This window comes from Phocoena phocoena, chromosome 1 (genome assembly GCF_963924675.1).
Source record: "Phocoena phocoena chromosome 1, mPhoPho1.1, whole genome shotgun sequence".
NCBI lineage: Eukaryota > Metazoa > Chordata > Mammalia > Artiodactyla > Phocoenidae > Phocoena > Phocoena phocoena.
In genome coordinates, this window is record NC_089219.1 from 20,516,411 (window position 1) to 20,529,341 (window position 12,931).

General features: G+C 52.2%; 1 protein-coding gene across 1 annotated transcript in view; it reads right to left on the reverse strand.

Moving 5' to 3' along the window:
- Nucleotides 1-1,547: 1,547 nt before the first annotated feature.
- Nucleotides 1,548-12,931, reverse strand: part of CRYBG2 (crystallin beta-gamma domain containing 2) — a 28,164-nt gene continuing 16,780 nt past the window's right edge. The window contains 14 exon segments of the mRNA XM_065876110.1: nt 1,548-1,636; nt 1,731-1,890; nt 2,890-3,048; nt 4,576-4,699; nt 5,060-5,199; nt 6,469-6,598; nt 9,669-9,781; nt 9,910-9,942; nt 10,191-10,317; nt 10,414-10,553; nt 10,833-10,959; nt 11,120-11,256; nt 11,611-11,646; nt 11,887-12,013. Of these exon segments, the coding sequence (XP_065732182.1) occupies nt 1,548-1,636; nt 1,731-1,890; nt 2,890-3,048; nt 4,576-4,699; nt 5,060-5,199; nt 6,469-6,598; nt 9,669-9,781; nt 9,910-9,942; nt 10,191-10,317; nt 10,414-10,553; nt 10,833-10,959; nt 11,120-11,256; nt 11,611-11,646; nt 11,887-12,013 (1,642 nt within the window).

Consider the following 12,931-nt stretch of genomic DNA (forward strand, 5'->3'; position numbering starts at 1 on the left):
GGCAAGCACCACCCAGCCAGGGCTCAATAAAGTTGTCATGTACTTGGAGTGGGGTCCCGTGTGTGGTCACTGGACGTCACCAGGCCCAAAGAGCCAGGTCTGCAGCAGCACCAAGGGGCTACCTATAGCCCCATCAGCAGGCGAGGTGGCACCAGCGAGCTCGCACCTCACCTGCCTTGCGCCGAAGTCCACATGCGGAGGCCCTTCCCCTTCGAATCCCCTTGCAGGGACACGACGCGGAACTTGCCATCTTCACCCTCCCTTTAGTTGCATTTGCTTACCTGTCCCTGCGAGTTTGGGAATGATGGTCCCAGAGGACCCCACCCCCACACCCTCCCAGACCCTGGACATCCCCAGTTGCGGAGGCTCAGAGAGCCCCCCACTCCACTGCCTCGGTGTCCTCAGAATGACAGATTCAGAGAGAAGCACCCCCCCACACACACCAGCCTATAGGGGTTCCCAGCCTCACAGCCATCCTCCTGTCTTCAAGTCCCCAACCACTGGGGACTGAAAAAGACGAAGAGGCCACTGTCCATTTCTTCCCTGCCTACCCATGGGCTGGGAAGGCAGGAAGGACAACCCTCCTGGGTGCGGGCTGGTGGAACTGGGAGCTGAAGAGTAGGAAGGGAACTCTGGAGAAGCCCCCAAGGGCCTCGACCATCTGCCTCTTCCTGGAGGGCGTTGGCCAAGGGGACAAGTGTCTACCAGACAAGTGTCTACCAGATTGAAAGACTATGTCCTGCCCTCTCTGAGCTGGGTTAGGGACCAAGACCCCCTGTTCTGGCTTCTTGGGGGCCAAACCTTTAGGACTTGAGACCAGAGTTGGGGGGAATTGAGAGGAGCCCGGGTGGGCAAGGCCCTTTGAGGTGTGGCTCCCACTTGCCTTTCCCATCCCGCCCACTGAGTCTGCATCTGCAAACTGCACTTCCCAGTTTCCGCCCCTGGACTTGTCTGCATCCCTCTGCCACCCTTTAGCCTGGCTGACTCCTTCTCATCCTCCACATCTTAGCTGAGGGTTCCCTCCTTCGAGCAGTGTTCCCTGCCCTGTGCCCCTAAAAGGTTTAGGCTCCTCCCCTGTGCATCCCTCCACTTCCATTCTCACCCAGTCACTGAGTGTATCACCGTTCCCATCGGGATCCTCCACTGGACTGTGAGTGGCTTGAGGGCGGGGACCAAGGGGCTTGGTTCATATTTGTGTCCCCACAGCCCAGTGCCAAACCTGGCTCAGAGCAGGACCTGAGAACACATCATTTGGGGTGACTGCATACAAGACCACACTCAGTGGTTAGCCTGGTCCCACTGTTCCCTCTGTGGCAGACGGGGGCCTTACCTGGGCCCCAGAACTGGAGCTGGGAGGGAAGAAGCCCACCTGAGTGCAGGCAAGTAAGAAGGCAGGTGAACAAATCTTCACTCCCATCCCCAAATACCAAGGTGCACAGAGATGAGGATACCTGGGAGCATATTATAAAAGTTTATGTTACAACAAAAAACCCTATAAAAACATTTCATCCCAGGGAGAGCCTCCAGGGCTGGGGGTGGGGGGAGGTTCAAAGCACATGGACAGTCCAGATCTGGGACGCCCTGTCCTTGGCCAGCTCCCACAGCACTGCGTGGTCCCGGTCGTAGCCCTGGCCACCTGGGGGAGGGGGTAAGAGATGGGGAGATGGTCAGAGAGAGCTGGGGACTCTGCTGCCTGCAGGGGCCTTCTCCCACACACATGCCCAACTTACCCTTCACATCTAGGATCCAGCCTTCAAACATCTGGCTGCAGATATGGCCTGATTCACTGATGCTCCACGTCTGGCGGGGCAGGCGGCTCTCAGCCCACAGCACTACCTTGGAGCCGGTGCTGGGGGTGCCAATCACCTGCAGGCTCATGGTGGGGGCCACCTGAGGCCCCAGGAGGTCGTCAGGCACTGGCCTTCCCCACAGAGACTCCACCAAACCCAAGACACCATTGACACACCCAGCTTTGAACCCTGGCTTGTATGGACTGTGACTCTGGGCAAATCTCCTAATCCTTCTGAGCTCTGGTTTCCTTGGGGACGGCTGTTGTGAGGGTTTAATGTGAGAAACCATAAAAGGGCTGAAAAAATACGAGCTCCTCCAGGAAGCCTTCCATGACTGACTCCTGAAGCGCAGGCTTTAGCAGCAGACAAGCTTCCACATACTTACTGGCTATGTGACTTTCAGCCAGTTACTTAACTTCTCTGTGCTCGTTTCCTCACCTATAAAATGGGAAGTATAATAGAACTTGCTCCATAGTGCCCTCTAGGGATTACATGAGGCATTCACATGAAGAAACCTGCAAGGTGCCTCCCTGCAATGCCACCTTCTCAGGAAGGGCTCCCCTTGCCAGAGCTACTGATACTTCCTATTTTCCTTTCTTATTGTATTTTTCCTCTATTGCACTTTTTAACACCTAAGGTACTAAGATATTTTACTCATTTGTTTCTTTCTCTCCCCACTAGGATGCAAGCTTCAGGAGGGCAGGAGTTGTTTCTGTCTTCTCACTGTTATATTCCCAGCACCTAGAACAGGGCCTGGCACATAGCAGGTGCTCAGGAAATGTTTGTGGAGTAGATCTATCATTATTAATAGGATCCAAATCTGTCACAGGATATCAGAGCTGAGTGGTCCCTTAGAAGCATCTGGTTCAACACTCTTGTTTTGCAGATGGGAGACAGGCCCAGAGAAGAGCCCAAACTGCCCAGGGGTACACAGCCTGCATTCTCCACCTCCACCAGGGTCTTGGTGTTTGTGTATCTCTCTGTCTCTCTGGCCAAAGGCTGGGTCCTGTTCCTGACTGGGAACAGGCTAGGAGTCCCAAAGGTAGGCTTGTGAGGGTCTGGGGCCCTGGTGACCCTGTCCCAGTCCCTAAACTGGTACCTGGTTCTTCAGCAGCCCATCCTCGTAGTACCAGATACAGCTGCCTCCAGCTTGGGGCTCAGAGACCACCACGCGGCCCGCCTTCATGTCCTCCACGTGGTCTGGCACTGCCAGGAATCCCCCCAGTGCCGCATTCCAGAGGTGGAAATAAGCCCGGCGCTGGTGAGTGGGGGGAGCTGAGAGTCAGGGGTCTCTGGGCAGGGATACTCCCACTTGGGCCCCCAGTGCCCTCAACTCTGGACCCTCCAGTATCCCAAGCTTCCAAGCTCTCCCTCCTGCCCCAAACCATCCTCGACCCTGCTTCTAAGTCACCCCTTCTTTCTCACACATATGCCGGGGGCACATACGTAGTGCACACACACACAGTTCCACATCTGTAGAGATACACACAGAAACACTGGCAGATACACCCAAGATCCACATGGTTGTACAGGAGTGCCGCAGTCACAAACACATGGATACACATCGACATGTACGCTCACACTATTTGCTCCCCCAGCCGACTCCATGCCAGGCACTTATGTTTGCCGAAAGTTTGGATGTGTATAGGAATACAGATGTGCACACACACTTACAGAGAGAAATGCACGCACTACCCCTGCTGAAGAGGTACCACAGCAGGGCGGACACTGGGCTGTCAGACATCAGACCTGGCTCGGCCACAAATCACCTGGGGGTCTCGGATGGTGGTGACAGTAATAATAGTAATAATAATAATCATGGCTAAGGTTTGTTGAGTGGCTAACCATTCAAGCACTGTTCTAAGGGCTTTACATCATTACTATCTTCAACCCTGTAAACAACTCTATCATACATAGCACGCCCATTTTAAAGATGAGGAAACTGAGGCCCATGGAGGTAAAATGCTCGTGAAGATTGCAGAGCAAATTCTTGTCCACTTCTCTGGGCCTTTATTTCCCCATCTGTAAAATGTGAAGGTTGGAGATAATCTCCAAGATTCCTTCTAGCAATGATGCTATAAGAGTCTGAAATAGGGACCACACAAGTTTCCTCATACAAAGACACGCACTTTCAATGGTGTCACAAGTACAGGTACGTGCAGTCATAAATACACTCTCACAGATGTACAGGGTGAGGGGATGACAAACCTCCCCCCACAGATCACCTCCAGAGGACACATGCATACAAGTGATATCACAGACACAGAAACGCCCTCAGATGGGCACGCGTGTGTGCGCGCACACACACACACACACACACACCTCTGTGGCCATGCCTCCACATAAATGCACAGGCACATAAATGAGACACATGTCCAGACATGCACTCACAGACATACGGAAACACAAGTACAGACACAGTGTTTCAAAGTGAAGTGTGCTTACCACTGGTGGGTGTTACAGGAGATAATTTTCAGGCTTATGTGGATAAGCCTTATTGTTAAAAATCTAATGGAAATGAATTTATCACAATGTCTATTAAGGAAAAATCATACACGTCAAACCCATGATCTTACGGACGTTACTCCTTAGGATAAAGTAAAAAAAAAAGTGAGTTGGTTTAGAGGAAAATATTAAGGAGACAACGGTTCAAAAGGAATGATGGTGTGACAAAAATTGTGACAAAAGTACACAAAGGCTGAGTTTGAGAAACATGGGAAACGCACAGACAGACAAACAGCCAGACAGACTGGCCCAGATGTGCTCAACCCGACATGCTACCTACCTGCCTGATGGGGTAGAGGGAGCCCACCCTCTGGGTCCCACTGTATGTCAGCCAGTTGGTGATCTCGCAGCTGCCCACCAGCCACTGGCGGCCCCGGAAGTCGCTGTGCTGGCACAGCACCCAGCTGGGCCCAGCAAGTGCCACAGACACAGCGAGGAAGACAGACAGGTAGGCAGGTAGAAGAGGAGGAGCAGCCGTCAGAACATTCTCCACCTCCTCCTCTCTCATGCCCCGACTCCTCTGCCTGGGGTTCAGGTCCCGGAAGCGGGTAGAGAGGGAGGCTGGGAGGGAGCTCTGGGGTTTGCAGGGTAGAGGAGGGTCCTGGAGAGCACCTCGGGCTGGGGTCCAAGCCCTGAGGGCCAGTGACCCTTCCCCCCTCTCCCTCCTGGCGTGGAGGGGAGTGCAGTAGAAGTGGCGGGAAGATCTGGAGGCCCCTGACCTCCCTCCCTCCCTCGCAGCCCCCGCATCCCCACGGCACACTCACAAGCCCCCCTTGATCCGCACAGACAGCACGTGGTTGTTGAAGCCCTCGGCTTGCAGGCTCCGCAGCTCCCCACTGAGCTCGATCTCCTTCCCCTCGAAGCACTCCAGGCCATACAGGAAAATGGATGGCTCTGAAAAGTGCTGCGGCCGGGGGCACAGAGAAGGGGTGAGGCCGCGAGAGTCCCCGACTCAGTCCCTCTAGTTCCAGACACCCCGACTCCCAGAATGGTCTTTCAGGTTCTCTTCCCTCCTGAGCTCCACCCCACAGGGCCCCTGACTCCTGGACACCGCCAGCTGGGTGTCCCCCAGGTTCTCAGATGTAGCATGTGCCAGATAGAACCCCCATTGCCCCTCAAACCTCCTCCCCAGTAAATGGCACTTCTAAGATGAGTGACAAGAATAATACTGGTCATTATAGCAGTTCTCTATCCAGGGCTTACTACACGCCAGGTTCTGTGCCAAGTGCTTTACCTGATCTTATTATAACTTCTCAACAGCCCTATAAACAGGTGTTATTATTATCCCCACTTAGAGGGAAACTGAGGCTAGAGAAGGTAAATCACTTGCTCAAGGCCCTAAGGCCAGGCTTCAGAACCAGGTCTGTTTGTCTTCAGAGCCCAGCATATAGCTGTACAGAACCTGGCTCTGTCTATTATCAGCTGCGTGACCTGAAGCAAGTCACGTGACCTCTCTGTGCCTCAGTTTTCACGTCAGAAAAAGGGAGAAGATAATAGTTATATAGCTCATAGGGCTGTGGTGAGGATTAAATGCCTTAGTGCATGGGAAGCCTTTTAAACACTGCCCAGAGCATGGTACAGTAAACACCAGCTGTTCTGCTTGTGCCACTCCCACTGGCCACCCAGTTCATAACCAAGTCCTACAGACTCCAGGTCCTTCATCAGCCCATGTCACTTCTCTCCACGTCTTCCTAGTCCAGGACATCATCATTTGTCCTGGATCACTGTAGCAGCAGCCCCACTGCCTTCCTCCCGCCCACCGTTCCCCCCATGCAGCAAAGCCACCTTGCCGTTCCACTCCTCCCTGCCCAGAATCACCACCTCATTGGTCACCCCTGCTCCCAGCCCACCCCTGAGTGCTAGCCCCTCCTGGCCCTGTCCCACCTCAGTTTCAGGACACAGCACTCTGAGCTGTAATCTTTCTGGGTTCCTTGAAGGCAGGGCTGTGTCTGATATATTGCAGGGCTCCAGGACCTATCTCAGCAGGGGCTCAATAAATCCCTAGTAAGCTGACCTGGCTTTGAAGCCCTGGGGTCAAGGGGACCTGGGGTGGTTCTGAAGACTGGGTTTAAGCCCCAAAGCCCACTCAGCAGGGAGAAGAGGCTCTGTGTGTGGGCTCCCCCAGCAGCAAGCCCTGCCTCAGGGGTGCCTGAAACTGGAGTGGGGCACTTACCAGGGGCACCTTCTGGAGAGAGCCCAGGACCGTGGAGGCCAGGCAGCCCATGGCTGTGAGAGTGGGGAACTCGCCCTCAGAGAGAATGTGCTGCTCACCCTCAAAGTTCTTCTCATCAAACAGGATCCAGCTGGGGAAGGAAGGGGAAGAGTGGGGGGATGTCAGTAGATATTTGAGCCCACCCTCTCCTTGGCCTGCCCAGGCCCCCCTGAGATACAGCAGAGTAGATGCAGACTTGACGGGGATCCCCCGGTCCAGGGGAGGCCAAGGATAAATGGGCATTGCAGCAGCAGGGACTAAGGTCAGACTTAAGAAAGGACTGAATGAAATCATACCGCCCTTCGGGGGAAATTCGGCAACATCAAGCAAAACTCCATGCACAATTACTCAACAATCCCATTTCTCAGAATCTATCCCAAGGACACCCTTCAAAAACATGAAATGACACATACATAAGGCTATGGATTACACACTGTTTGCAGTGGCAGAGTGGGAGCAGCCACATGTCCATCAATTGGGGATTAGTTGAATAAACTAAGAATCTGGAGTGTAACATAGCAGTCAAAAAGAATGAGGAAGAGTTCTTAAAGGGATATAAAGTGATATCCAAACTGTTAAGTAAAAAAATCAAGGTGGGGCTTCCCTGGCGGCGCAGTGGGTGAGGGTCTGCCTGCCAGTGTGGGGGACGCGGGTTCGTGCCCCGGTCTGGGAGGATCCCACGTGCCGCGGAGCGGCTGGGCCCATGGGTCGTGGCCGCTGAGCTTGCGCATCCGGAGCCTGTGCTCCGCAGCGGGAGGGGCCACAGTGGTGAGAGGCCCGCGTACCGCAAAAAAAAAAAAAAAATCAAGGTGCATAACAGTGTTTACAGTATGCTTCCTTTTAAAAAAATTGAGATATAATTCACAAACCATAAAATTCACTCTTTTAAAGTGTACAATTCAGTGGTCTTTAGTATATTTACCAGATTGTAGTATGCTTCTTTTTGTGTAAGAAAATGGAGGAGGAGGAAAACCATATTTGGTTTCTATAATTATATGTAAATTTATGAGTGCATATTTGCTTATATCTTCAAAAAGAAACAATGGATGAATAAACTAAACACACACACACACACACACACACACACACTCACACACACACAAAAGATTACCTATAGGGGGAGGGAGTGGAAAAGGTAGCAGGGACAGAGATGAAAGCTATTGTTTTTTTAAGTCTTGACTTTGGAAATATTATGGACTGAATGTTTGTATCTCCCCAGAATTCCAATGTTGAAGTCCTAACCTCCAATGTGATGGTCTTTGGGAGGTAATTAGGTTTAGATGAGATCAAAAGGTTAGAGACCCCATGATGGGATTAGTGTCCTTATAGGAAGAGGAAGAGATAGGAGCTCTCTTTCTCAGCCATGTGAGGACACAGCAAGAAGGCAGCCATCTGCCAGCCAGGAAGAGAGCCCTCACCAGGGAACCAAGTCAACCAACACCTTGATCTTGGACTTCCAGCCTCCAGATCTGTGAGAAAATAAATTCCTGTTGTTTAAGCCACCCAATGTATGGTATTCTGTTATAGTAGCTCAAGCTGACTAAGACAGGAACACTACAAATATTTTATGTAATTAGAAAACAGAATTAAGTAAAAATGAGAAGTATTCATAAAAATTAAAATAAACAAAATAAATGAACCTAACTGTATATCAGGTTGGTGGCATAACTGCACAGAAAAAAGTATTATTTCAAATGTCTTAAAAACACAATAGTTTGAACTGTACATACCTAATGGGATGTAGGTGAATGTTCTGAGGACAAAAAGAACAACAGAGAGACCTCAAACAGCATTCACTGGTTTTTACTGTTAGTAGTAATATCAGTATTATAATTTTGAAACACCTAGCGTGCAGATTTTGGTCTCCAAAGAGCATTATGCATTAAAAGCAACCAGGATTCTTTGGGAAATGATTCCTGGTTTGAGGCAAAAAATGTACGAAATGATCCTGGAACATCTTACTGTACCAGAAAAACAAGGAAGTTATAAAAAAAACTATTGGGGTCATATAAAAAATACCCAGGAAGCAATTTGGAGGTGCTCCCATTTGCCAAAGATGAAACAATTTGAGTACACAAAAGAACAAGTGACTCCAAGGGCCTGGAGCATTTCATATACATAAAAAACCCGTGAGTTCATAACAATACTTTAAAAAATCTTCATTGGTCAGCTCTGGAGGTTGCTAGGGCCCCAATTCAGAAATTATTCTGAAAATTGATAGAAAGGGGCAAACACTGATTCTTGGGAAAAGATCAAACTGCCTTTTTTGTATAAACTATTTCAGGTAAACAAATAGTTGAAAAGGGAAAGTTCTTCTTTATAGAAGTATTCCAGCCAATATATGTATAGGGAATAACAAAACTTAGAAAATCATTTTGTAACCTCTAAAGAAATAATGGGTCTAGGCAATTATCATCAATGGATGCTAAAAATCTTTAGGTGAAAGGTCAGAGAGGAATCTTATAATGTAGGGATCTTAATATCATTAAAAATGGGACAGCTAGACATGTGCCTCCTGATGTGATGCCGTGGGAAGTATACATACCACCTCTAATAGTCTTCTTGCCAGCAAAACAAAACAAAACACCCTGGATCTCATCAAGCCTCTAGATCTAACTACCAGTTTACAGGAAGTATGGGGCACAGAGGAACAAAATTAAAACACCACCAGGAAGCAATCAGGTAAATACAGAAGATGGGAAATTTACAGGGCAAATTATTGGGTTCTTTAAACGAGTAAATGGTATAAAATAAAAAGAAGGGAAAGGTACTGTTATACATTATAGATCAAATGGACCACATGCAATGTGTGGACCTTGTCTGGATCCTGAGGAAAACAAACCAATTTCACAAAGGCATTTTTTGAGATAACAGGAGGAATTCGAACATGGACTGGGTATTAGGTAATAATAAATTATTGTTAATTTACACTATACTGTCTACAGTTTTTACATTTTCTACTAAAACTTTATTTTGCTTTGTTTGCTTTAAGATTGAATGATTTGGGATAGAATAGCTAATCTCAAGGAAGCCAAAGGAAGGAAATCATTTGCAACAAAGACCTCTAATTACAGCCTCGATTTCCAAGCTGAGCTAAGTGCTTCTGTGCAGGTGCCCCCCGCCCCCCTCCCGCCCCCGTCTCCCCTTCCCCACTTCCTCACCTGCCGCCGTGGACCCGGCAAGATTGGGGCTGGAAGGAAGGGGGAAGAGAGGTCTGGTCATCCTCAAAGGAGATGTGGTCGCCCAGGAAGTCCGGACCGGAGAAAAGCTGAATCTGGCGGCAGACACGGGAAGAGATGAGAGTGAAGGAGGGTGATGGAGTGGGACAGAGAGAATGGGGAAGCGGGGGAGAGATTTGAAATGAGGGAAGAGGAGACATAGGCCCCCCCACCAGCTCCTTACCTTTGAGACAAAGTGCAGATTGTGCTCCCCGACCTGAAGGGAGGGACCGAAGTTTCGAGATTTAAGGGGTGTGGTAGCCCCCAGCCTCAATTCCTCTGGTTTCAGTATTCCCGACCCTTTTCGCAGGTCCCTCACCCTCCAGGTCCGTATTAGCCCCGCCCCTTCCAGGAGGCCCCGCCCCCAGGAGCTCCAAGCCCGGTTGTTCCAGTCCCGCCCACCACTGCTGGGGGACGCCAAGCCCCTCCGCTCTAAGAGGCCCCGCTCCTGCGGCGGGCACACACCTGCAGGACCGGCTGCAGAGAGGCGAGGGCGCTGTTGCTCGCGCCCCAGTCGTCGCAGTTGCGGTACACGCCCTTCTCCAGCACGTACTGCTCCCCGGAGAAACCCACTTCCTCATAAGCCACCCACCTGCAGGAAGGGCGGGGCGCGGGTCAGCGTGGAGGAGCCAGTACCTCTGCGGAACCGCCCCCGGCCGGCCCAGCTCCCTGAGCTTCCGTCACTCACACGCCGCTGAGCACGTGGATGGCCTGCGTTCTGGGGCCGTGTCCCGCCAGCTCCACATCCGGCAATGCCTCGCTCACCTCCACGCCATGCCCCTCAAAGTCCATGGCCTCAAACAGCACCACCTCCGGATCCCCGAAGTCCTGGGCCCCAGGGACAGTCAGGTTTCTCCCGCCCACCGACGGAAACCCCTGGGAGTGCCCAGACCCCAAAGACGCAGTCCACCAAGGGACTTTGCGGTGAGGTGATCAGTGTGGGCTGGGGAAAGGCATTAGGAGGGAGAGAGGCTAGACCTCAGGGAACACTTCCAGGTGCTCTAGAGAACAGGGAGAGGAGGCGCAAATTCTTCCCTCAACAGATTGTGCTGGGGTAAGTATGGCTGCGGCCAGAGGCAGAGGGATGTCCCAGTTGCTCTTGCTTACCGTCCGGATGATTCGCAGGGAGGTCAGCGCCTTGTTATAGCCTCCCCAATGTGACCAATCAGCGTATTTTCCCTCCTCCAGCAGATACTGGTGACCCCGGAAACCCTCCTTCTCGTAGCCCACCCAGCTGGGGGAAGGGGGAGGCAGACAAACAGACTCAGTCACAGGAAGCCCATGGATGTGTAAGAGAGCTGCCCCCACCCCTAGGCAGACCAGGTCACTTCCCATCCCGGAGTGTAGAGGCTAGTGGAGAGGATGAGGTAGAAGGAAGGGTCCTGAGTCCTCACCAGCCCCCAAGAACTTGCAGGGACCCCACAGAGGCCAAGCTGGGGCTCTGGCCGTCCTCTGGCTGCTGCAGGTTGTAGATGTCTCGGCTCACTTCCCAGCTCTGGCCCTGAAAGCCTGGGGCCTCATACACTACAGCCTGCGGGGGAGAGGAGCTGTGTGAGGTTGGTGGGGAGTGATCTGGACCCAGACCCACCCAGCCACCCCAGGATGACTTCTGCCCAGCATCAACCCAGAGCTAAGCCCTCCCACTCCCTCACTGAGCCCCAAGCCCTTACCTAACTCCTGTCTCTTCTCTGACCTCTGACCTGGTCCTTACACATCAAAAGCCAGTTCCCAGTTAGCCCATCGGGTTTCCACCCCGCCCCTCCCCAGCCCAGCCTCTAGCCCCCAGCTCCCACCTCTCCCACCTTCTAGTCCAGGCTGTGATAGCCACACACATACAAACACCCCACCCAAAGGTCCTCTTTGACCCTGAGGCCCAGATGCCTACCTTGGGCTCCCCTGGCTTCTCCACACTTGGGCATCCCTGCAGAGGAGACAGAGCTGAGACACCAGCCCAGAGGTGCGGGAAGACAGATGGGGCTGGTGACCTAGGGTTTATTTGTTCCTGGGGCCCCTAAAAATGGCCAACCCTATGTCCTCCCTCTCCCCCAACCCCTGGACTAATCCTCCCTCTCCTCCAATCCCATTCCCAATAGGAGCTCCCAGGCCCAGCCTCTTCACCCAGACTGCAGAACAAGCCTGTTTGGGACCACCTACTCCTTACCAATCTCATGGGCTTCAGGGAGCCCACACTGGGATCTGATGCACCCCAGGCCTCTGGGGTGGGGTACTCTCCAGGCTCCAGGATGCAGGGAGTGTCTTCAAAGAAGGGCTTGGGGTATAGAAGCCACCTGAGGGGAGGCAGAGAGGCAGCTGCACCCCAGACTCCTGGGAACACAGATTAGTGGATGAGGTGGAAGGGGTAGAGGGGGGAAAGAAGTTTTGGGGGAGAGGCCCCCATCAAGGGGACTCTGGAGGACATTTCAGGCCCCCATAATTTCCTGCAGCAGCCACTCCATTGATCTCCCCTCCTCCGACCCGGCCCTCTCTAATTGCACACAGCGGCTGAGAGTCCTTTCCAGCAGCCGGACCTGCTTAAAAACTCCGGGTAGGGCTTCCCTGGTGGCGCAGGGGTTGAGAATCCGCCTGCCGATGCAGGGGACACGGGTTCGTGCCCCGGTCTGGGAAGATCCCACATGCCGCGGAGCGGCTGGGCCCGTGAGCCATGGCCGCCGAGCCTGTGCTCCGCAACGGGAGAGACCACAACAGTGAGAGGCCCGCGTACCGCAAAAAAAAAAAAAAAAAAAAAAAACTCCGGGTAATTCCCCATTAGCCTCACAATACAGTCCAGCTGCACAAAGAGGCCTTTTGTCCTGTCCCCCTGCCTTCCTCCTGGACCTCACGTCTACCCACTTGCTGCTTTCTTTGGCCAGAGTGAACTTTCAAAGTCAGTCTCTCACTTCTGGGCCTTTGCAGGTGCTAGTATACTCTTTCCCCCATTCATTCAATTAACAAATATTTAGGGGCATCTGCCCCATGCCAGGCCCTGTTTCAGGCATCAGAGATACAGTAGTGAACAAAACATACAAAGTCCCTGCCCTCATGGAACTTAGATTCTTCTGGGGCTGACTCGTCCCAGCTGAGGAGTCTCCTCCTCCAGGAAGGCTTCTCTGACCTCAGGCTGGTTTGGTGCTGTTCTGTACTCCTACAGCCCCGTGTCTCTCCATCCTGGAACTCTGGATTGCCACCGTCCGCTTACTTGCCTGGCC